At 40.7% G+C, this 25,417-nt stretch overlaps 1 protein-coding gene across 2 annotated transcripts; it reads left to right on the forward strand.

The window, feature by feature from the left end:
* The first annotated feature begins 715 nt into the window (after positions 1-715).
* On the forward strand, positions 716-11,563 carry caly (calcyon neuron-specific vesicular protein). 2 transcript variants are annotated; one of them, XM_030430628.1, is made up of 5 exons: positions 716-1,114; positions 4,596-4,849; positions 5,396-5,515; positions 6,572-6,685; positions 8,566-11,563. In XM_030430628.1, the coding sequence occupies exons 2-5, from the start codon at positions 4,628-4,630 to the stop codon at positions 8,809-8,811; spliced, it is 702 nt and encodes a 233-aa protein (XP_030286488.1). In that variant the 5' UTR covers positions 716-1,114; positions 4,596-4,627; the 3' UTR covers positions 8,812-11,563. The 2 variants fall into 2 exon arrangements, with proteins under 2 accessions (XP_030286488.1, XP_030286497.1); XM_030430637.1 differs by having other exon boundaries at positions 725-1,114; positions 4,687-4,849.
* Positions 11,564-25,417: the final 13,854 nt, after the last annotated feature.

Consider the following 25,417-nt stretch of genomic DNA (forward strand, 5'->3'; position numbering starts at 1 on the left):
CAGACACTGAACACACACACACGGGATGCTCTCCTGTAGTGTGGAAAAATGTTTTTGTCTAACTTTGAGAGAACAAGGTGACACGTTTTAACAACCATCATTTATAAAAGGTACATTTATAGTCAGTTCAACTTCCGGTAATAGTTATTTCACTGTTTACAAACAAGGACAACCTTTATAAAAACATTTATTACATTTAATATCATTATAAGCAATTGTAAAGGTTTGTAAACGTCAACTTCAAAATGGCCGTTCAGGTGATGTTTACAGATGAACTACACAGTGTTTATTAAAGTATTCATCAGTTGCATCTTCATAATAAACAACTGCTCAATAAGAGACTAAGAGAGCATTTTTATTGTTTGTTAGCTGGGAAATAACTAAAAACTACATTTGAATTATTAATAAATTGATCGTTTTTTTTTTAAATTGTGGTCATTATGAAGTGTTAACTTTCAGAAAAACGCAAAATCCTAAAATAAGTGAATAACTGCAGAATAAGTGTAGATGACTCAAGTTTAGTTTGGATGATAATCCGTGGCTTAATGCTGCATGTGGCTGCTGCTATTCATCGATGTTTGCTTTTATAATTGCTTGTCTTTCATCGATCGATTAGTCATGTGTTTCAAATGCAAATCCAATCGTTTTTGCAGCTATTGAATAACTGTGCGGTTTATAATTCACACTGCGTGTTTCCGCTCCAGACCGAGAGTCCTCGGGGCCCTGCTGCCTCACCACACTGATGACAAACACTCAGATAAACCGAGATATGAATCGGACTGGGGTTTCTTTTTTCCTCCTCCTTCTTATTCTTCTTCTTCTTCTTCTTCTTCTTCTTCTTCTTCTTTCTTCCCAAGCAGAATTTCCTGATCAGCTCAGACGCGCATTCATTCACTCAGGCTGCTGAGCTGCCAGTTTTCCTCCGGAGGACCGAGGGACGGACGGACTGAGGGACGGAGCCGCTCCGGGCTGAATTACATGCGCAGTCCTGCCGTGAATCACACATCACCACGGCAACCGGCGTTCACACCGAGTCCCCGTCAGCATCAGTGTGGTCCGATCCCATCGACACACACACACACACACGGGCGACAGGACAGCACCGAAAATCACTGTAAGTTTATCTCCTCTTTTTCTACCTCCAGTATGTCTGTGTGTATTTGTCTGTTGTGTGTTTGCGGGTGAGGAGAGCCTGTGCCGCTGCGGGTTTTTCCATCTACACACGGGCTGTGAATCCATACACGAGCTGTTACCTCACACGGTGAAGTGTGTTTTTGCGCAGGTAATTCATTAATGTGCTTTAAGGAATGAATGGACAGGCGTCACATCTGTATTTGTATGCCAGTTAGGCTGTGTGTCCGTGTGGCGGGCGCTGTTAATGTGCCCTACCTCCGCCTTACATAAATAGGCTTAAATAAAAAAAAAAAATACGCATTTATTAATAAGTCCTTGTAGCTTCAGGTTGCCTTAATGAAGTCTGCAAGTCATTAAAAACAAGGCTCACCTCGTAGAACATTCACAGTGTTAGATTTATGATCATCCAAGTATGCAAAAAAGAGAAATGTATTCATTTTTAATTTAAGATATATAATTAGATTGGAAATTGTAATCTGCTTCTATCTATCTATCTATCTATCTATCTATCTATCTATCTATCTATCTGTCTGTCTATCTATTTATCTCAGGCTACACTGCCCAGTACTGTACATCTTGTCGCAGCTGTCTTCAATGCAGCAACTTGGGGCTATGCATGACAAGTGAACCCTGAAGAACTTGAGAGGCACGCACGCTTAAAACAGCCCACTCATACCTTTTTATTTTTATTTTTTCGCAAAACTCAGCACGTCTTAACCTCCAGAAAGCTGCCTCCTCCCTGTCCTGCCAGTGGATAAATGTAATATCAGATTGTGCCGTAATTCTGGGGCAAACAGGCTTTACAGTGGATTTAGAGTGTGCATTTAAGAGATGCCATTCGCAGCTCTGGTGGAGCTGCTGGATGCATTTCCTGCCACAGAGTGGGAGCGTTTGACAGCGACACCCGGCTCATTTGTTAATCACAGATTCAGGATGATTCATCGTACCCACACTTTGCTCTAACTGTGGGGAGGGAAACATGGTGGTCAGAAGCGCAGATGACCACTTTAGCTGCCCACACACCAAGGACACCAACGACTTGAGTAACGCTCAAGATCCCCATGACAAAAGCTGCTCTTTAACTGTCACAATATGAACAGACTGCTGCTCTTTTACTCAATTTAGGGGTAGTTATTTTGCACCAGTGGTCCTGCGACGCTGTTGGAAATGTTTAATAAAGAGCCTGAAGTGAAAACATATAGTTTATCAGTGTTATCACACAATGTTCCCACTTCCCTCTTCAGCAGACAATCCATTTACAGCTGATGTGTCCGGTGGCCTCATGATCCTGTGTTTCCTTTATCAGGAACACATTTCCTGTGCATCAGGGATTTCTCCTGCAGCATAAATACCGGAGCTCTTAGCCTCCTGCTGCGTGTATCATCATTGTGAGTCGCTGGCGTCAGCGGGGCCCGTGGGGTCCTTGGCTGAGGGAAGGTGTTGTGTTGCACCGTGTGAATGAGATAAGTGGGTCCTCACCTCTTCCCTCCACATTTAGGTGATCGAGGACAGAGAATAGAATCATTATCGCAGGGCAGAGGTGTTCAGGGCTGTGTTGATGGCGCGTTAGATTTATATCTCGATTATAAACACTACAGATAAGAGTTTGGAGGGAGCGATGGTGCTGAGATACACAAGCTTAATCATACCCTGCAGTTATGAAACATGTTTACTTGGGTTGGATAAGCCGCAGGAAGGCTTCCCTGTGAGGACGGTTGCAAATACAAAAGACTGAAGTCATTTAGATAATCCCCCATTAAAACCACATAGTTATAATTCCACTCTAACCTCACTGAATTAATCAGTCATTAAAGGAATAATTTGACGTTTTCATAAAAACTAAGCTACTGCGAGCGGTGAAAGTCACTAGAAAGTCACTGCTTCCAGCCAAGAAATAATCCAACACTTGACCTACTGTAAAACAACAGACTGTTGTTTTCACACTTTGGTTTTATGAGAATATGAATAAACACATAGATTATATTTATAATGTTTTATTTGATTCGCAAGCTAACAAGATTGACAGGTAAACCAGCGACTTTACAGTAGACCTGTGAGCTAAATGCTAATATCAGCATGCTAACATACTCACGCGAACAATGTCGTGGCATTAGCAGGTGGAACACCCTGTTTACTGTGTTCACCATCTTCAAGAGACTCAAAAATAAAAATTAACCTCTTCCCTGTTTTGGTATTTACCTGTCTAGAGTGTTTTGGTGTGAGCTGATGTGTTTTGGAGACATCAGCTGCAGAGACGTCTGCTTTTTCTCAGTTACAATGGAACTAGATGGTACTCGGTTTGGGGTGCTAATATAATACATGTGATAAAACTAAAAAGCAGCATCAAATCTTTCTACTGTAGAAAGAAATGTGCAGCTACTCATGGACGAGAGGCTTGTACTTGTGACAGAGCGGGATGTAAACATTAATGGCATCCTACTTGGATGAGCTGTAATGTTAGCTAGCATGGTTAGCTTAGTTAGCTATCTTCTCGTCCATGAGTAGATGCACACTTCCCTCTGTATGTTGGTCTGTAGGTTGAGCGCATGGATCGTAATTTCTATGGAAAAACCTTGCTGCTGAGTTTTTCAAATTAATTTTTTTGGCACTTTAAGCACCACAAGCCGAATGCCATGTAGTTCCAGTACATTCAAGAAAAGGCACTTCTTAAAAACTTAGTGACTTACACCAAAACAATCAATAGATACACACTGTCTGGACTAAGGATCAGGTCTGGGCATTGTCCGCAGTTGCTCTTGAAAACATGCAGAACACAACAGGAGATTGTCCTTGTCAGACGCATTCTCACCTTCTGGAAATACAGCGTGCAGGAAGAGGACGAGGAGAAAGACTCACCAGTAATGATGACTGCATGTCCTGAATTTAACTGGATGGATCCACAATATCAACAAAAGGATGGAAAGCAACACACATGCAGGCGAAAAAGAGTCCGAAGCCGCTACATTGTGTGCGACGTCATCAATGTGCTCACTCACTCACTGTGAATCCTCTTGACAATGACCTGCTCTATTTACACATGGGCTCCACTGGACATTACAAAGACTATGTACAAGTGAACTGCAGAGCAATTTATAGTCTGGTTAACATCTGCTTTAACTGATTTGGACATTTGCATCAACACATGCAGATCCTCAGGGCTATGTCCAGAGAATTTCAGGGTAAAAGTGCAAGTGTAGATATGGCTTTAGTTTAGTGTGTTAGCATGCTATCATTTGCTAATTAGCAGGAAACACAAAGTACAGCTGAGGCTGATGGGAATGTCTGTAGTTTTGCAGGCATTTGGTGATCAATGTCAATCACGTCCATGAACCGATACTTGTTGATACATTTCACAAACAAACAAAAAAACAGAACTCTGTGGCCACATTTTTTGTTCTACATTACACTTGTCCTGTTGTGTGTTTCCTCATCACACTTTCATCTTCTCCACGTTCCTTCAGGTCCTGGCAGGAGCTACTAGTCGTGCTGTCACATGGTTACAAAGCAAACAGTCAGTCAGTCTGACCAGAGCTGTCTCTCCCTGCTCTCCAGATCCATCCAGGCATTTTCGTGCACCCGAGCAGCCATGGTGAAGCTTGGAAGTAATCTGTCTGATAAGCTGGAGAAGCAGCCATCTGCGGACGACGGCTTTGATAACATCCCCCTCATCACACCCCTGGAGGTCAGCCAGCTCCAGCAGCCATTCGCGGAAAAGGTAAGTACGGCCTGTTAGGTCTGTGTTTGCGAGTCTGTTTACAATTCCGCCCTGTTATGTTAGTTTTTCTCTGAAATACTGCGTTTCTAAGTTGCCAGCCGACCACAACATAACGTGCATTACAGCGTGACAGAAATAGCCAACAGATTACACGTCTGCACAGACATCATTAATGTGGGTACAGGAGCTCAGGAGGCTGTTGTACCTGCTGCCCACACAATTCACGTACCTCTTTGAATGCATGATACTCCACACACAGTCATATTCTGGTCGGATGAAACGCACTCAGCACAGGATGTTCCACAGGCTGATTAGATGTTGCTGAAGCATTAACATGAAAAACACTTTGCAGCTTCCAGATGTCTTTTAAAGGCATCAGTTAAAACTGGCTGATTTTTCAAATGACTCTCGTGTATTTTTAGACGTGCAGGACAATACTTTTCAGTGGAAGCAGGATCGCTGAACCTGAGCTGAACACGGAGGACAACATCATCCATCAACCATGATTCGAGTCACAGTGACAGAGCGTTGTTTCTGGTGTTTCAGGTCATTGTGAAGACGTCGACACAATATCAGCTGCAGCAGCAGAAGAAGAACAAGCTGTATGTGCCCAGCATCAAGAAGCTGAATATCAACTTCTACAGTGATGTTTCAGATAAAGCCAAGGTACAGCAACGGACACTCTGCTCCAGTTCTCATTAATAGATAAGTGTGGTGATATTCTGTATTTTTCTTGTCAACAATCCCAGCGAAAAGACAGCAATGGATCAATCACACTTACAAGTATTGGCTGTGTTTCCAAAGCTGTACTCCTCTGTGCAGTTGAGCTCCATTCTTGTCCAAAAACAATTAAAGTCCAAGTGAAATCACATTAATTTTCTCAATGCAGCTTAGAGTAGTGTCAATGTATTTCTTCAATCTAGTCTTAAGTGTTTTGTATAATTAAGAAAAAAAAAAAAGACTCAGAAATGCTCCTTTTGGTTTTAAAGGGCTGGAGGGCCATATCTGTGCTGGACCGACAGCAGCTGGCATTTTGCGAGACAGCAGAGTAGACACACATGTGCTGTCGTTACATGTCATGGGCAGACAGCGTGTTGTTAGTGGTAAGCTCAGGACAAGATGTGCGTCCATGTCTGTAAGTTTGAGAATGAGGAGACTTCAGCAGGAACACTTACAATAAAAAGGGTGAAAAAGGAAACAGTTTCTACACAATTTCTGTCATGGCGTCACAAGGCTGGAAGTATTTTAATGGTCGTGTTTTAGATGTATTCATTTGTTTCATTTTGCAAGAGGTGTGCAGCCTTTGTACAAAAAGGTGATCTCAGTGTTGTGTTTAGATTTTTGAGAAAATGAGCTGTAGTTTCAGGAATCATGTTTAAACAACTGGGAAAAACTGTAAGTAGCAAATGTGTATTAATCCCCTGATGTGCTGCGTTCTGCTGTTAGAGTAAGTTTTGCTTAACAACTACGGAGTCCAGCTGTTTTCGGAAATTATTTAGCCTTTGTTAAACATTAAAGTCTCCTTCGGTAGGAACCCGTGGCTGGGTGGGAAAGTTAGAAAGTACTGAGAGACAGACTAACACTGGATCCTGTCTTTTAATGGAATTTGTAACAAGGATATATCAGCAGTCTTAGACTTTAGGTGCTGATGATGCTTGTCGCTGAAGTGCTACCATATATGTATTTTGTGTGTGTGCGTGTGTGTGTGTGTCTGTTGCTTAGATCACAGGTCTGATCTTCATCACTTTGGCCTTCCTGACCAGCCTGCTCCTTCTGCTCATGTACAAAGCCATGTGGTATGATCAACTTACCTGCCCAGAGGGTTTCATCCTGAAGGTAGGAACACACACACACACACACACACACACACACACACACACACACACACACATCCACAAGTGGATTTTCATCATTTAGGGAGAGACAGAACAGCTAAATATCTCGGCCATCATCTTCCTGCGGTACAGCACAGACCAGCAGAAGCTGCTCATATCAGAGTCTCGTCCTTGGATATCACAGACTTCTTATTGCATTACTCAGGCTGTATTAGTCTGTGTGACACCCACTTAAAGGGAACTTACTCAGTCTACAATTCAGCTGGCGCTTTGTTTCTCGGCACACCCGCTCATCAGTCACTTGAGTAGGATTCTCTGAAAACTGGGGCTGGAAACGCAAACTCATTATCTCCAAACGACACCTTGGAGGCATCGTGTAGCGAGCCGGCACTGCCACACATGTTAGTTAAAGAGTCCGTCTTGCGTAGGAAAATGAGGGAGTATGAGAGAGACGGAGAGAGTGGTAGAAGGAGGGGGCGACCGAGCCCGCTTTCTGGTCAGGCAGAGATTGGGACGCCCGCCTGTGAATCGGAGGGGTCTTTAATTAGGGCTGAGCGTGACTAAACTGTGATTAAAGGCTTAACAGTGAGGGGGGAAGCGAGGAAGGGAAGGGGGAGGGGGGGACCTTCCGGCAAGGCTTTTGAAGTTTCTGCCGGTTACAGTTGCTTTCAGCATTTTTTACTGCTAATGCGTTGTTGGAGACATAAAAAGAGGAGCGAGGATGGAGGGAGACGTAGTCACTGCTGGGCTTTTGAGAGGTTGGGCTCCTCACTGTGAGGGAGGGTCAGGTAGTGGATCCTCCGTCGAGAAACACATTTGAAGGTCATCAACACAACTCGGTGGGCCTTTTATAGAAACACAACATTAACAGGCTGGACGTTCAGTTGGTTGGATTTAATTCACCCACACTGTCTCTTACACCGCTGTCACAGACGAAAGACCAACATTCCCCGGCGATTCTTTGAGCGGAGTCAGCTAACAGAGCTAACCGAGCCCCCAGGAAGAGCAACAGGCTTTGAAGCCAACTTTCGTAGTGGCCAAATAGTGTAATAACAACATCATGTGATGCACTGTGGCTGTAAAAAAATGTTTTAGTGTCATAATCTGAGCCATTCGGTCCAATAAAATCTGGATTAAATAATTTTATCACTATTCAAGTTAACCAAGCATTAAACCGGAAGTTAGTCAGCTTGGTTGGCGGAAGTCTCTACTGTCTCTATGGTCTTTCTGGGTAATTCTGGGTAATTTTGTCCCTTTGGAAGTTTTTTTGGCTTCATGCACCACTGAGTAGCTTTCTTCAGAATGAATTGTGTCCTTCCTCCAACATTGTATCCAGGTTTTAATGTAACGTCCTTGGAGCTAACTTGTAACTACCGTATGCAGCAGTTACAGGTTGCTTTCAGGAAACTCCGTAAATCACAGAGTTGAGGCAGAGCAGTCGGAGGACATTAGAAGGAAGACCAGAAAACATATACTCTGTGAAATATGATCGAGTTCAACTAAAACCTGTGATACTTTGAGCAGTATGTATTGTATGCAAGCTTCTGAGAAAATGACCCTACTTCTCATTTGATTTATTACCTCTGTGAACAGTTTCCTAGTGAGTTCATGGTCTCAGTCGCTAGTTTCAAGTCTGCTTCAGTACAGTATGAGGTTCATTATGGATTAATGGTCCCCTTTAGAGTAAAATAGATTTTGACAGAGTTTGACGCCATCAATTTTGTTAAAACATTAATTTCACTTAAACTCACCAAAGGCGTCCCAGACAAGACTGTCAGTAATTATCATTAGAAATAATAATAATTTCAATGTCACATCGCAGTACTTTGTCATCGAATTTAAATTGCCAAATTTAGACAAAGATATTTTCGTCTCTAACAGCAGAAGCACTGCACCCCGGTGGCTCTGGAGATGTACTACACAGAGCAGCAACAGCAGCAGGAGCCAGGCTTCCACAGCAGCGCCAACAGGGGGCTGTATGCGGCCCTCAGCCACCTCAACCAGGTCAAGAGGACGGGGCCTGAGCTGCCACCACCATGGTTACCAGTCATCACCGCTATGAAGGAGGCTGAGCTGGCCAAACAAGGCAGCGAGCCGCTGAAAGGAGCACTGGAAGGCGAGGAGTGAAGGAGTAGAGGGAAATGATGATGGGGCGGTAGTTTAGGTTATTTTTCAACTGTCTGTGTGTGTGTGTTCAGGATTTATTTCCCCTTTTCCTTGCACAGGCCAATATATCACTTGGTGCTTCAAAACCTGGAAGGTGTCTGTACATCTACCGAAAATGTAAACCACAATTTAACTCGTTTTTTCAATGCAGGTACATTCAGTTCATATTTAAAAAAACAGGCTGATACTCAACTGTGGTAGTGTGTGTGTGTGTGTGTGTGTGTGTGTGTGTGTGTGTGTGTGTGTGTGTGTGTGTGTGTGTGTGTGTGTGCGTGTGTGTGCGTGTGTGTGCGTGCGTGCGTGTGGGTGTGTGTGTGTGCGTGTGTGTGTGTGTGTGGTGAGTTGTTGAGGTTGGAGGCAGGAATGTTATTAAAGTGTTGGAGAATGTGCCTGACTTTTACAGTGTTACCGAATCATGACTAAACTCTGCCATCTGCATGTTTGTGTGTGCGTCTGTGTGTGTGTGTGTGTGTGTGTGTGTGTGTGTGTGTGCGCGCGTGCGTGTGTGTGTGTGTGTGTGTGTGTGTGTAAAAACAGTACGCTGAAGATGCTCTAATGCATATGAGAACATATATACTGTATACATATTTACAGTCATGTGCACTGTGTGTTTGTGTGTATGTGTGTGTGTGTGAGCACACTTTTGTGTACTTGTGTGAGAAAATCGAAGGTGAAAGAAGAGAAGCGATTGCTCGGAGTGCGAAGTGAAGATAACAAGTTTTTAATGAGATCATGAGTTTCTCCTCAACACTCCATCTCATTATCTCGCCGTCTATTCATTTAGTTTTAGAGGAGAACGTATGAAATCATCAGCGAATGTGCTCATAGTTTAACCAGTAAGACAAAAGACAAACTATAATAGAATGTTTTAAATATGGGCCGAAATGAGTTGAGTCCACATCTTCTTATCTCGAACTGTAAATTGCAGTTCTGTGTGCATCTGCAGCTAAAGTCATAGGAACGTGTGTTTTTGCACTTTAACTCCACAAACCACAAGTGTGCTCGCTGTTTTAAATCAGAATCACACAGTGGCTTTGGAAAGCATCAAAACAGTTAAAACCACATTCATTATTCACTATTAGTGTTTTTTGTCTTCTCAATGTCATTGTGGGTAATTATGTGTTGGAGTAATTGTCAAAACAGTTCAATTATTTTGAACAAATACATAAAATTCAGTAGAGTGAGCAACAAGTGAACACTTTCTGAAGCCACTGAGCAATTCTTCATAATGTGAGCTACTGACTGTAATTATGGATAAACTTGAGAGCTTTTAATGTATTACTACAAACAATCTAAATGATTGATATCATGATTGTAAGCTAATTGTAAAAAACTGTTCGCCATCTGAGTTTTGTTCCCTAATGTTGGTTTTGATTCATGTCGCTGTAAGTATTCTGTAATGTAAATGAACATGTACAGTGTAACCACAAGGGGTAACTCATCATGAATGTAAGAAGTAGCTGCTCTAATCATGCAGTAGATTAATGCTTATAGTGTTCTACCTTACGAGCTTCTATTATCTTCACATGTTTATATTTATTTAATTAATAGAGTATTTACGTGTATATTATTTGGTGTCTGGCAAATCTGGCAAATCTGAGTTGTTTTCTATTTCATCATACATCTGTTTTTAAAGGACAGAAAACAATGAAGCAAATGTTTTTCCTTAAGTTGCGACTGTCAGCTGTCATCTTAAATAACCCTCTGACAAATCTTGTGATTATCTGCCGTCACTCACTTTAAGACAACTTTCCTTTTTGTGTATCTTTGACTGTATAGAGTCACTTTTTGTTCAAAATGCCAGATTTCTGATGTTGGAACAAAACTGTTCATGTAAGCAGGAGGAATGTGAGATCACAGCACAGCTTGTTCCTTCGGGTTCAAGCGCCAAACGTCCACATCAGACCAGTCTGCTCTGACGTCTGAATGGAAATAAATGACTGAGGTGTTGAGTTCTCTGTCGATGACCTTAATCAACGATGAAACGTAGGCGGATTGATCAGCAAATATTCATAAGGCGTATTTTTTTACACACTGTAAGCTCATCAACATCTCATCTCTTTATATTGAATCATACGTTTAAGTAACATTTCAGATAAATGCAGGGGTCAAATATATTGCAGTACTTTTACTGTACTTAAGTGCAATTTGGTGTCTTTTTTGTGCTACTTTCTAGATTTCATGAGAAAATGAATACTTGAATATTTACTTCACCAAGTTTATTGAGAGCTCAAAGAAGCACTCAGGTCCTCTACTTTAGGAAAAGTGGTAATATCACACTTTGAAAGTAATCCATTATATATTTGAATTATTAAAACTAAAACTGCTAAAACTGCTTTATATTATTATGTATAATCTATAATTAGATTATTATCATTAAAGCCATGAAATGTTTGAAATGCATTTTTAAACTAGTTAATTAAACTTTAATTAATAGTTAATTCACAGTTAACAAACAATGAAAAATGCTTTATTGAACTTTATTTATCATTTAAAAGTTCCGACTGATGTTTGTCATACTTTATAAAAGGTTAGTAGATACTGTATAATTATTATTTAGATAGCCTTATTAACCTTTACAATGCTTAAGAAATGGTTAATAAAGCAGTTGCTGTTTATTAACTACAAAAAAAACTATTAACTAAAGTGTAATGAACTAGAAATGTACCTTTTGTTAATGATTGTTATAATAAAGTGACGAGTGTGATGGTAACTTCTGTATAAACATTTTTAATATGTTTACTCTAACTAGGGACCAGAGTTGTGAAATACGTGTTGTTGAGTAAAAATATACAACATTTCCTTTAATGTGTGGTGGAGAGGGGCACCTCGGTCGCTGAATGGTTACTGCGCATGCTTTATAACTGTAATATTGCTGGTTAAATTCCAGCCGGGGATCTTTGCTGCACGTCAGTCCCCGTCTGTCTCTCCCCACACGTCCTGTCTGACAGTAACATTTTCAAATAAAGGAAAAACTTTCCAAAAAGTATCCAACATCACATTAAATAGTTGGAATTATCTCATACTCAACCTGCAATAACAGTAAAATGCATAAACATTAAAGCATCATTGATAATACATATTAGAACAGCATTATTTATCAGTAAGATAGGGAAAGATTACCATGCAACAATTGGGAACAATTAATGAAACCTTACTTGACATATGTAAGGATTTAATTATGAATGCTACAGATAACTGGTGTTGACAACATTCAAAAAATTAAATACTGATATTGTGTTAACAATAGATGTAATAATATTGTGTAAACAATCAGGCACTTCGTCAATTGTTTCTGTTTCTTTCAGTTCACACTTTTTCAAAGTGGGTATCGGTAACACACCTTAACACTGTTCATCAGCCGCCATACAACAGAAAATGAAGAGGAGGAAGCTGCAGTAACAGTTAACTGTTAGCTGGGTAGTGTGTGGCTCCTTCATTTACTACTGCTGTGCAAAATCACATTGAAACGACCGACATTAATGCTTATACAGACTCTCTCTCCACCTACCTACTCTTGTATAATGAATGTTATTCATTTGACAAGAACAGACCAAACACATAATAAACGAAGTTAAGGTGAATTTCACTGAGAGCATGTTTTCACCTCAAAATTTCAACATATATTACTATGATATAATCGTGAATTCATTAGTTCCTCTAAATACCAGTTATCTTGTGAATTGTCAATCGTTCTCAAGTAACATTTATTTTTGAGTGTTACCAATGACAAAGGCCTGTATGCTACTTGTGCACTTTGGGGAACATTTTAAATGCCCGTCTTTTACTTGAAAGATTCTGTATTTTTTATTTTTTTCACAATCTAGTGCTTCTACTTAAGTAGATGATTTGAATATCTCCTTCACTTCTATGTTTAAAAAAATATCTAATCCAAAGTGAGCAGAAAAAAAAGTGCGGCTCCGTTTACGCTCTGCTGCTCAGAGACGATCAGTATGCGCAGAATTCAAAATATGATTCCTTCCTCCTCAAACTTTAGTTTAGCAATTCAAAGCCAAGCCACATCCTCTCTCTGCCTCTGCAGGCTTCACTGCTGTGAGCCTGTCTGCATCTCATTTACGCTCACATATTTTCACACCATCGCTCCAAACCCAGGGATGTGTGGCTTCAAGTTTATGTGTGTGTGTGTGTGTGTGTGTGTGTGTGTGTGCGCATGCTGCCTTGTTAGAAGTGTGTGTGTGACTATGAAGTCATTAACATACAGTAATGTGTGTTTTAATTATTTTCTTTTTGCATCGTTGTGCTTCTGTGTCCGTGTGTGTGTGTTTATACCTTAATGTGTGTGCGTGCGTGCATGCGTGGTTGTGTGCGTGTGACTGAGTGTGTGTGTGTGTGTGTGAGCCCATGCCTAGCTTGTTAATTAAATCTACATTACGCCTTGTTTAGCCTTTAGGGTTTTTCTTCTCCCCTCTGTTACTGGGTGACATACTTTAGAAGCAGTTGGCCCAGGGCATGGAACTAAATAAAGTGTTAAAACATATTTATTAGGGCATTTACAGGTCCCATGCTTGGTCAAGGTATGGCATGTTGTGCCAAAAAGGCTTAGATTCAGGGCCGGGGGAAAATCACGTAAAATCAGCCGAGTAGTTATGTTAAGGCCGCCAAGCCCCATTTTCCTGCTTTATAGCATCAACAGATCTGAACAGTAAAATAGCAGGTTGGCTTTTTAATTTGTCCTGACTGTTCGGGGTCCCCCCTTCACAAGACTAGGAGGCAGGGAGGGCCGTGCCAAGATTAATTTTTGTCCGACCAGGGTTGAATTTGTCTACGCCCTGATGTCACTCACATGTTGGAGAGAGAAAGAGACAGAAGGAAGCTTTGTGGTGATGTCAGTACTGTCTCGCTGCTCTTCTTCCTCTTCCTGTGCATCTGCAGCTGATCAGACAGGAGGTGTTATGATGCAGCTACGTCTGAAGCTGCGTCAGCATTTCACAAAATGCAAAACAAAGATGGGTAGATGTGGGCGGAAGAAAGAGATGAAAACCAAGAGGAGAGAGCATCTTGGGAAACACTCTTGTTCTCGTCCCTGCGGAGAGCCGGATGAGAAGATTCTTTTACACACCGCGACCTCATAATCCACCCACAGTTCCATTATTATAAAACCGCCATACTGTTGGAGGTGCAAGCTTGTCATCCTAGTGCTTTTCTGTGCTCTAGCAAGCTATAAGAAAAAGTTAAAACTTTGTGGACTGAGTGATTGTTTTCATGGCTTAGGAATTTTGAACTGTGACATCTGGAGTTCCTGTCTCCACCTTCCATAAGTTGTTGCTTGGTGTATGCCCCTGCACCACAGCACTTCACCGTGGTTATGCACTGGCACCGTCAAAGATGAATCTGAACAACGGAGTGATCTTAATGGCGATGATCTTTTTGACTGCGTCCAACTATCCGAACTTTGGGCACGTTCACTGGAACTCTGAGGGTGCTGAGGGCCGTCCAGACTCACAATTCATCCAGTCCACATGGGACCACTGATTGAATTACCCACTATTCATTGCAATAAGGACATGATGTTGTAGAACTTATTATAAATGTGTAAAACAGTTTCTTATGAACATTACTTGACTCGTAGAGGCCAGGAATAATATTCCCCGCATGTCATGATGCAGAAATATGTAGACATAAAGGCTGCCGAGGTAATCAAAATGCATCTTATTATTGTAGTCTTTAGGCTTGGATAATTGCGGCATTAAATAACTGTGTAGTCTTAGACTTGATGCGATGACAGAGAAACAAAATCCATAAATAACATCTCGATGAGGAGTTTAGTTAGCAATGACTGGCTGGAATTGCTGGTTGTGTGTGAAATGATTGATACCACCCTCAGAAAACTGTGGTAAGGAAGTGAATAAGCGTGCGACGGCCTCCTCTCCTCTGGCTGCCGGGCTGGTGTTTGGTTGCAGGTGCCCAGCAGGTGTGGTCAGGTCGTCGTTTATTGGGAACACAGAGCCCAGAGCTCCCAGTATGAGAGTGCACCCCTCTTGCGCTCTGATGGGAGAGGGGAAAGAGGAAAATGTTCTCTATGCTCCATGCTCCATTTCCATGTCTTTTCTGTTTTTACCATGCAACACTCATTCATGATTGCTTTTTATTGCATGTACATCTACACCTCCGACTTACTGAGTACCTCACAGCACTTCATCTCCTTAGTTTTTGGCGTTTGTTCCAAATAAGTGGTTGGTTTTCCTGCTTTAATACCATATTCTGTTTTTTGTCATGGTTTTTGATAGGTCATGACAAGTGTATTTTCAAAAACTGTAAAACTTTTGTGTTTAAGAATTAAACTTATTGTCATTATCATTATTATCACTATGACCTAAAAATACTCTTAAATATACGAGTGCTCCAGAGTTTAGTTTTTTGGAATAGATCTAACTTGCAGTACAGAAAAAGATGTGTGAGGAGACACTTTCTGAGTTTAAAGAAAAAAAAATGCATCTGTCATCATGAATAGCATGTTAGCTGAAGCAGTGTTGGAACTGTAGAAGATTTAGCCTTCAGCATTTTTCAGGGGTGCAAACAACACAAATAAAATGTTATTGATTTTGTTCGCAGTCTTTCCTTGCACCTTCTTGTTCTGCTCTACATTCCATTTATGTTTTCTTTGTACCTTCCTGATCCAAGCATTTGATTTCCAATTATTCCACCCTGTATATATATATATATATATTTGAAGAAACAGATAAAGCCATTTTTAAACTGAATAAACCAACACCAGTTTGTTTATAATTTTCTTGAGGGCAAAAGAGTGTGACACCTACACAGGTGCTTCTTAAAACATAACTTTTTCTATGTGTTTTGACCTGTAATACATGTAAACTGTGTTTCAGGTAGCTGAAAAGTAACCTTTTGAGGCCGAGACTCCCTCCAGGGTGAAGATATTCAGATAGATCAGTGTTCAGTCTTTATGGCTGAAAAATACTTTTCAAAACACTGTTTTCAAAAATACTCTCGAAAAGGGTGAACTGGGCTTTTGTATTTTTTAAATAGAAAAATAATGGAGATATCTGTTTTTACAAATCTTCAAAATAAGAATGTTCTTTTGTAAATTAGAATCTGACAGTAACACATGTCACTGAGTAAAATTAAAAGATTAAGCTGTTGACTCATGCAGGAATTTTTTTAACAGGATTTTAAAACAAAATGAACCGTCCAGATGAGCGTTTTAACAGCATCTATACAGGCACACATGATAATGCATTTCACATGACAAGAAGCAGATTGCATACAAAAGAAACTATAAATGAGTTCTACTTTAACTTACTCTTTACTTGCTTACTTACTTTTAATTTTGGTTTATATTAAAGGTACTGGGACTGGTAACAGCCTCAACTCATTCTTCCTAAGAACACGACAAAAATGATGAGGCAGAGAAACTTAGGTTGCCTGTATCAATAAATGTCTTTTTTTTTTTCTCTCCCTCATCAGAGAACTTCTCTTCAGAGCATTTGTAAAAGTAATTCTCAGAGGTCTAATAAATAAGAAGAGAGAAAGTGAGACAGAGAAAAGGAGACAGCAGAGAGAAGCAGACGAAAAGATGAACAAGAGAGAAGGAGCAGATGAGAGGCGGCCAGGCCTGGGAAGGGAAGGCGGGGGGTGAGGGTTTGGGTAGAAGAAGAGGAGGCGGAGGAGGCCAAGAGGCATGGAGGAGGTGGTGGTGGAGGAGGAGGAGGGTGAATCCAGGCTGACCCCTGTGTCTGTGTGTGTTGTTGTGTGTCTCAGTGGGTTTCCTCTGCCCTGGCGCCAGCTGGAAATGCCTCCACTAAGCAGAGGCAGTACACACATCATCCTCCATTCACCCCCATTCAGTCCCCTTTGATGAGAGTAACACTATACATGCCCAGCGCGCCTCACAGATCCTATCAAGCTGCTGTTTAAAGGGCGGGAGCGAGAGCCGGGGCAGCTGATCATAACTTATCGAGTGTTCGGACACTCTGTCGTCCAGGTTCGCTGGCCTGCGGAGCAAATAAAAGCGAGGACAATTGAGAGGGTTTTGAAATTGGAGGGGTGTTGTTGTTACAGTGGTGGAGGTTTCATGAGGTGCGCTGCCACCTAGGGGTCATCTCCCATGGTTGCAGAGAGGAATGTGGTCTCCTGTATGCTTATTTTGAACCATTAGCTTGATAAACAGAATTTAATTGGATTATGTTTTCCCTAGAAGCCTAAAAAGCTGACATGACGACTAATACCTAATACCCTAATTTTTTCCACTTAACAAGGGAATTAAAACCTTTTTGACCATACCTTTGATACCTGCTATCGGATTAGTTACAGTTGCTCTTTAAAGTTGATCCTCATGATGGTCTTTTTAAAATGACTCAATAGCCATGAAATTAGTCATTAGTTTGTTATCCTGCCGCGAAGTTGCCCTCACGCAACAAAAACCTCGCCAGTAAACAATTATCCGACCGACACGGCGAGGTAAAGGCCCAAATCTGCAGCCCAGACATGCCGTGAGGAAGAAAAACAACCGGCTTTGCTTAGCTTAGCTTGAGTTTGCTTTGTTCTGGCCATTACGGAGCCGAAATATTGTCATTACTCATAGACCAAATCATTTTACGACATCCTGCAATTAAACTTTAAGCTAATAGGTTAATGAGACAAATGGAGTCTGAACTCTGGAAGTTGGTTTCTATTAGGGATGGCAGGGAGAAGTGCACAGTTGCATGCTCTGCACACACACACACACACACACACACACACACACACTTACCCTCAGTGTGTTTTTTTCCCCTTTTCTCTCTCTCGCTGACACACACACACACACACACACAAACACAAACACAGAGAACAGCCTGGTTTGATTTAGGTTTTGCGGTCCCCTCCCGCTGCAGCCTCAGACAGGCAGAGAGGACCAGTGAACTCCAGTTCAGCCTGAGCCCGGCTGTCTCTGCTAAGCTTCAAGTTGAAACCCTCCAAATTGGGTTTAATCTGTGTTTTGCTTTGCCAATTATCGACCCGCAGAGCTGCATGGCAAATGGGGATGAATGAGCTTTAGATGGGCCTGGTTGAGGGGAAGGTCACGGTGTGATTAATGGTGATCTGTTGAATCCATGACTCAGATGCAGCACGAGATGAGTTATCAGAAAATGAGCATCTGCGGGAATGTTACACAGCACTGATACAGAAGAAATGCAGTGTGAAACTTGGAGTATAAAACTTAAAGTCAAACAAAACTGTGTTCATCGTACAGTACATTTGTCTGTCAGCCAACATGGTTTCTAAATGGAACCAGACAAGAGGTTTCAGCACGATGCTATCATTAGTTTTATGGAGATGAATATTCTCACTGTGAGCTTTCTGTTCATCATAATCACTGCTAATTCCACCATGTTCACATCACAGTGGAGCACTCAGAGAAAAACATAATGATATCTCATTTCTACAACTTTCAAATGTCAATGTCTAATGTGAATGTGCTGAAAGATATGGGTAAGATTTCTGCATTAAAATGTCTAAATTGTGTACTTGTACACATTGTTTCCAACAATGTTCAAACCCAGAACAGACAAAACTGACAAAATCAACTTTATTCAGAAAGCATTCTGTTTCATTTACTCACCTCTCTTTATCTTCCAGGAGAGAGTCATAGAGTGAGGAGGGAAGTCGGAGAACCTGACTAATGTTAATATAATTTGAAAACATTTCCGTCTCTGAGCGTTTCTGCCTGAGTCACTTTTATAGATTAATCAGCAATGGCTGCTGTTTAACAATGAAGACAACAACTCCAGTGGTCCTTCACTACTTACATCTACTGTTTTGTTTTAATTGGGAGACCCCTAGTGGCAGAAATTTCATACTGTGCCTTTTACTTTTTGGGAGAGTTACACTCTTACAGTCTTGTTTTTTATGGATTTTACACATAGTAATCAGTTTACTGACCACAATCAATGACAACCTGTGAAAACTATTACTCTTGAAGTCTGAAAACATATTTATCGTCTGTTAAGACTAAATCTATTAAACAGCCTGTGTTATAAACAGAAATTGTGACTGGTTAGGCAAGAGGGTGAGTTCTAATGAATGATGCTAGTAGGTTGCATTATGGGAAATGGAGGATCCACTAGTTGACACATAGCCATATAGAGTCCCTCTGCTTAATATAAGTGCACCAATGGAGCGTCACTATAGATCAACTGAAGAAGACTTTTATAAATTGTACTACTGTGGATATATGTGAGGTTTACAACATATAATAATTTCAATGATTGATTGTTGATCACAATTTGATGCTATCAAATATCTTCCTTGATTTGACCAACAGACCAAACCTGAAGATATGCAGTTCACGATCACATGGATAGAAAAGCAACAAATCCTCACAACTGAGAAGTTGTTACAATGGACGTTTGGCCATTTTTACTGATCAAATGAGTTGCTTATTACTTCTCTGATGATCTACTAATCAACCGATGGTTTCTGCTCTGTAACACATCACTTTTAGTTAGTTAACAGCTTCAGCTGCTGTCCATAATGCTATTTGTAACCTTATCTGTGTTGAAACATCCAACATATAAACCACATGTTGGTGAAGTGTGTGTCTCTCTCTCAGCTCGGTATGTTTCCACATGTCTGTCTCTATCTTAATTTGAGGATGTCCTAACTGACCTGTCTTTCTCTCCCTCTGGGTGTCTCCATCTCTCTCTGCTAGTGTCAGTGTTGACACACAAAGCGTGTTTTGGATTCCATCGTTTAATTAAAAGAACACAATGTTCATGTTGATTTTACTTCACTGTAACAAGAGCACTGAATGTTCATCCTCTATGAAATGACTGTGTTAATGCGCCACGTTTCTGTCACTGAGTGTTCAAACTGTGATAAATATATAACCTCTTCTTCTGCAGTGCTTCGATCACACCCTACTGGAGAACAAGCACCATCAGCTGTTTATTGCAATGAACCGACTCCTAATAATGACATGTCAGTTATGATGGATGGAAACAAACATTAATCTGCATTTTCTTTTGCTGATTGTCTTAAAAATTTAATTTGTGTTACGTCTGGATAGAAAGTGGTGATAGATAGTGGGTGAAATGGATAGTTTAGCATTTAGGGGAAAAATGAGTAAGTAGATGTACGTAAGTGATTTCAGACACAACGCTGTTTCTGTTACGCTTCCTCCTGCAGAAAAAAACAACCTACCTTTAATCACAAGTGGACTTGAGATCGACTTTACTTTGCCAAAAAGCTCTCACAAAAAATAAAGTTGATGTAACTTCCTGCCAAAGTAGGAAGATTTACCTGCAGATTCCTCCACATCACTCACTTGAGACTGAAAATAGACAGTGATCAGACAACCATCACATCCCATGTTGATTAATAACAATACATTTGTCTCCCTCCCATCATTTACTAAGCATTGAGCTTGAGCTAACCCAGTTACCCAACCTTTCATAACCCAACTGCATTAAGATCCATCAACATACTCTTTCAAATTGAACTAGCAAAATATCTCTTTTCTTCATGACCATATATATATTTAAGATCAGTTTTTAACAATATGACAATTTTGCCAGGTCTAGACCAGCAAACAGGGGTGTGGCTACTGGCTACACATTCTGGGGCCCCTGACAACATCTACAACCGCTGACAAATTTCTAATCCCTGACATGTTCCAGGGACCTCGTCCAGCGTGTGTGCTTCCAGAAAAAAGGCATCGCGGCCCAAGAACCATGATTCTCCAGAACCAAACTGCCATTCATTTATCTGACATATTTCTGTGTCACTGGTAATGCTGGAATAGCCACTAAGTGAGATCTCTGCACTGCAGTTAAACTGTTCAGAATGTGAAGAATGTAAAGTGAGGGTTGGTAAGTTATTTTGAAAGCATTTTTGATATATTTGTAGAAAATCTCTTAACATCCCGAGATTTATCGATACATCAAATGCTGTGAAGTAAAAAAAAAAGCCTGTGGCTATCGCAGGCCTCAAATAGGCCCAATCAATCATTTCATTTGGATTGAGTGAAACAAACTACCTGCTTGTCTTCCTACATGCCTGCCTACCCACCTGCACTCATGACACATGACCAGAATTTTCCACAAGGCCTGGTGCAGATATATACCCAATGCTAAGCAAGTTCGTAGCGTACAGGCAATAACCATGTTTGTTATTTACACTTATTATAATAATGGCAGGGTTTTTCTTACAGGAGAAACCTCATGTCTCTTAAAGGAGACATGGAGTAGTGGGAGATGGTTGACTCTGCTCACAGCAAACAGCCTCTGAGCCTGTCGTTCAGCAGCTAACCCAGTTAGCGCAAAGAATAAACACACAAACGATCTATTGGATAATGCTGTGTTGTTGTTGTTCCTGGAACATTGTAGTTGAGGCTCTAGGACCATCATTTGTAATTGCAAAAAGTGACAAAGTTGTGGCTTTATACAGGGCTGAGTACAGGACTCTAACCCAAAGGTCCAGGTTTATGTTCAGATCGGAAAATATTGTCTTACTGGTCAATTAATTCTTTTTACATTAAGTTCAGCTTATTTTCGGTTTATTTTCAGTTTTCTGTCACAGTTTGTTAAGGTTGAGGGAAAACAAATACTCAGTAAGGTTTTGGAAAACATGGTTTGGGTTAAAATATACACTTTCAAAAAGCTTAACATGTGTTAGAAATGATAACTTCTCCCTTGTGCGTATTTTTCTGGTCTTTTTCCACGAGGAGCAACACTGTGATATTACAAAAATTATTACTGGTAAGTTGCTGTGTTAATGATGTTCCAGAAACCCACGGTTTTTATTGCTACAAACAAGACTGGAAATTGTCCTGAGGCATCCTTAAAAATTTTTAACAAGTGATTTTAACAAAGACAGATATTGAAACGCAGTCTCACACAGTGTCACTGGCTTGGTAGGCTTCTGACTTGTAACTCCACCAACATCCCCTCTATTAAGGTCAGTTTGTAAACACGTAAATTGAGCATGATATGAGGGTATTGTAGAAATGTCAATATGGTGCGAATGACACGTACAAATGCAAATGTATCAGTGGTTTGCAGAAACATTATCGGCCAACATATTATCCTGTATTCAGCATCATAAACTCCTACACATTCCATCTGTGAGTACCACTGTCTGCAGCCTGTGTTAACAGTCATTTTAACATCAGCAGGTGGGTCCACTTTACTCCACGCAGTCTCCATGGTGGTTCCAGAGTGCACAGGCCATCCTCGACACACCATCACTTCCACTTCTACTCTACATTGTAATTATCATATGGGACTTCAGTTAACAGGCAGCTAAAGCAGAGAGTTTTGCAGGATTAACATTGATTGCCACTGCTGACAGATTCCTCAGCGGGCGACGCACACCGACACTGGGCTGACTGTCAGCAAACCCCACTGAGACTGAGTTAAAGCTGACAGAGCAGCTCTGCAGCAGCCGCAGCACTCACACTGCACAGGACAATCATGGCCTTCTGTTATTAGGCAACTACAGTTTCACCACTGGATCTTTTGGCTACACGTAGATGACACAGAATTTAAGCAACTCTCTTTCATTGAGGGGAATGAAAATGTCACTGTCAATTTGAGGTGGTGTTCCAGGTCTCTGGGTCTGGTTACACCAAGTAGCCTAGAAGCCAAATGTGAGACAAGAAGCTCTTGTAAAAAAATGTTATTGATAATTATGAGAGTATCTCTTGAGCAACACACAAGGACGCTTATGATATGTATCTCCTCATAACCTCACCATAATAAAAAAAGATGTCATGTCATGTGCTCATTGCCTCACAGTGGCCCACATGTTTCCACCCCCTCACTTCATTTGACAGTGGTCATAAGTGCAGCGAAAACAAAGAAACACTTTCAAGAAAACACAATAAATTTGGAAATGATGATGAACAACTGTCAACAAATAATGACACTTGCTATTAAAAACCGTGACCCTCTTGCCACAAGCCACTCTCGAGGGGGACAAGGGGAGCCAAGAATAAATTGCCTGTCTGTAGTCATTTGAATGCAACATTTAGCCGTGATTTATGTGAAGGCAGAAAAAGCATTATGAGAAAACATTTTCCAAGTGCAACAGCTTGCAGCAATTTACATTATATGGGGGGAAAACCGCTGAAACAAATATTTGACTGGCCTCCATAATGAAATGGATATATTTATACACACCGAATTGAGTCAAAGGCTCTGTAACGAACGCATGGCTTCACCAAAGGACCTCTCCGCGGCCTTGTAGTAAACATTTTACTGATGCTACAGGGGCTTCGAATGAAAGTTATTAGTGCTGTAATTCTCTGAGTGGGCCAAGAGATACAAAGATAATCCACATGAAGAGAGAGAAGATACGCTGGAGGGAAATCAACAAAAAAGATTCAGAGATTCACTGATTCTATTTCAATTAGTCTAAAGCTGAAATAGATTTGCTTTTCCTCTCCCAATTAGAGTCCTGACTGTATTTCCCTTTAATCTCCCACATTTTTCTTCTCTGTGAAAAAGTCACTGAGAGAAAAGGTAGGTATGTTTTACTACATTTACCTTGATGTTAGAACAAATTATATACTTTAGTTTCACTTTGCAACAACTAGAAGCCAACCTTATAACACAAAAATTAACACATGAAATACGGCCATGTCCTCTTTTTGCTTCCATTTTGTTTTATCAAAAGTTACACATTAACGAGTTTTATAAACTAAAGACATGATTAACGCTGCACTAATCAATATTTTATATCCACAATAGGACAAATGACTGTATGACAATGTAGTGTTGAAGCCACGGGGAATCATCACCTGATTCTGCGGTTCCTTGCGGTTTAAGCGTCTTTCAGCTCATTATTTTGATTTTACACCCCACAACTGAACTGTTTTGATTCACTCTCACTGTCATCAACAGCAGCACATGAAAAAGCATTATTTTTACTGTGCACTACCAGAACCAGACTGCAGAAAAAAATCCGTTACTAGCTGGTGAACATACCGAAGCATTTAGAAGCTAAAGGGTCAGATATTTCTCTCAGGAGTTGGTGGCGAACGACACAGAGGAAAATGAATATTGGATGTTTTGCATTTTTTCTGCTGGATGTCAAAAAGCAACTTTTTGCCAACATATTGGGCTATACAAAGTAAACAACACCTTCTCTCTGCTGCCCCTTAATGACCGAAAAATAAAAAAGAAATAGCAATATAAGTTAGTCTACATTAAAGCCAACAAAATAAAAATAATGCACAATTCTTCAGCATCAAGATTATTATTCCTGGTAGTACAGAGAACGCTTAAAAACAGCATTTACATGTTTTCGGGGTTTTTTTTGTTTTTTGTTTTGGGGTTTTATTTAATTTTTTTTTCTCCAGGAAGTTGGTTTGTTGTTGTTGTTTGAGCTCAGATGAAATGAGTACAGATATTTATAAGCCCATTTTTGAGGCTGTCCTAGGAATAGTTTTCTAATAATTATAATAATAATACTAATAATCATCATCATCATGATAATAATATAGTAATAATAATACATATAACAACTCATCAATATTAGGCTCCAAGGGGGACGATACTTACACCATTTTCAAAGCCGTCACTGTAGCTGTTGGCTAAATGTTTTAGCTCTCAGTCTGAAGTGGAACTTCTTGTTAGCCCCGCCCACTTTCAGTTTAAGCACCACCTACTTCCAGTTGAAGCCCAGCTCATTCCCAGTACGGCTACAAACAGAAGTAATTTAGTTGGTTGAACAAATACATATACAGATAATGGTGGATGGTGGATGTTGAGACCACATGATGGATCAGTGTTTACAATCACGGCTACTGCAACATTTGTTAGTTAAAAAGTTCAGCATAGAGTGTGTTTCAGTTAAACCTCAAGTATGAGTCATCGTCACACATTGGTCTCTGTTTTTAAATGATAGACCGCTGTGTACAAATGGTTGAAATGTGTGCACAGCTATCTTGTCCCTATTTGTGACATAATGCAGCATGAATGAAACCAAACACACACACACACACACACACACACACACTCTTAAACATACACATGTGTAACTTCAGCACTCTTCATGCACAGGCGAGAAGACACGAACGCAACACTCTAATTAATATGTCACAGAGAAGATATTTTAATGGCTTACAAATGGGGGTGACTGCACACTGCCCTGTGCCATTTATTTACAGTGAGACTGAGACTTACTGGCATGAGGCAGCACATACAGCAAATTCTTAGACATCTAAATTAGAGGGGGCCTGGAGTGTCGTGGCTTCAGATACATGTGTGTAACCCCTGTGGTCTCCAAGCCCCCTCCTTCAAATTTGCGTCTTCCCTAATCAGTGCCAAATGGAGCTCTTTCCCAGCTTGAGCGATTCATGCGACGTGAGAGGGAGAGGAAGGAAGTCATTGTATTCAATGAGAGCCTTCCATTTTTATTTTTTACAACCGCGTCACATTCTGCCCCCCCCCTCCACATAAACGCAGCAACTCTTACAATTACCAACGCTTTCATGTGTCCCAGTCAGCGGTCGGTGGGGAAGGAGGGCCAATTGCTTATAATTAAGAGGTATTTGTTTTGGAGCTGCGGGGTGCGAAATTCTTCATACACATGGCACTTTTTTGCC

Source organism: Sparus aurata, chromosome 1 (genome assembly GCF_900880675.1).
Source record: "Sparus aurata chromosome 1, fSpaAur1.1, whole genome shotgun sequence".
Classification (NCBI taxonomy): Eukaryota; Metazoa; Chordata; class Actinopteri; order Spariformes; family Sparidae; genus Sparus; species Sparus aurata.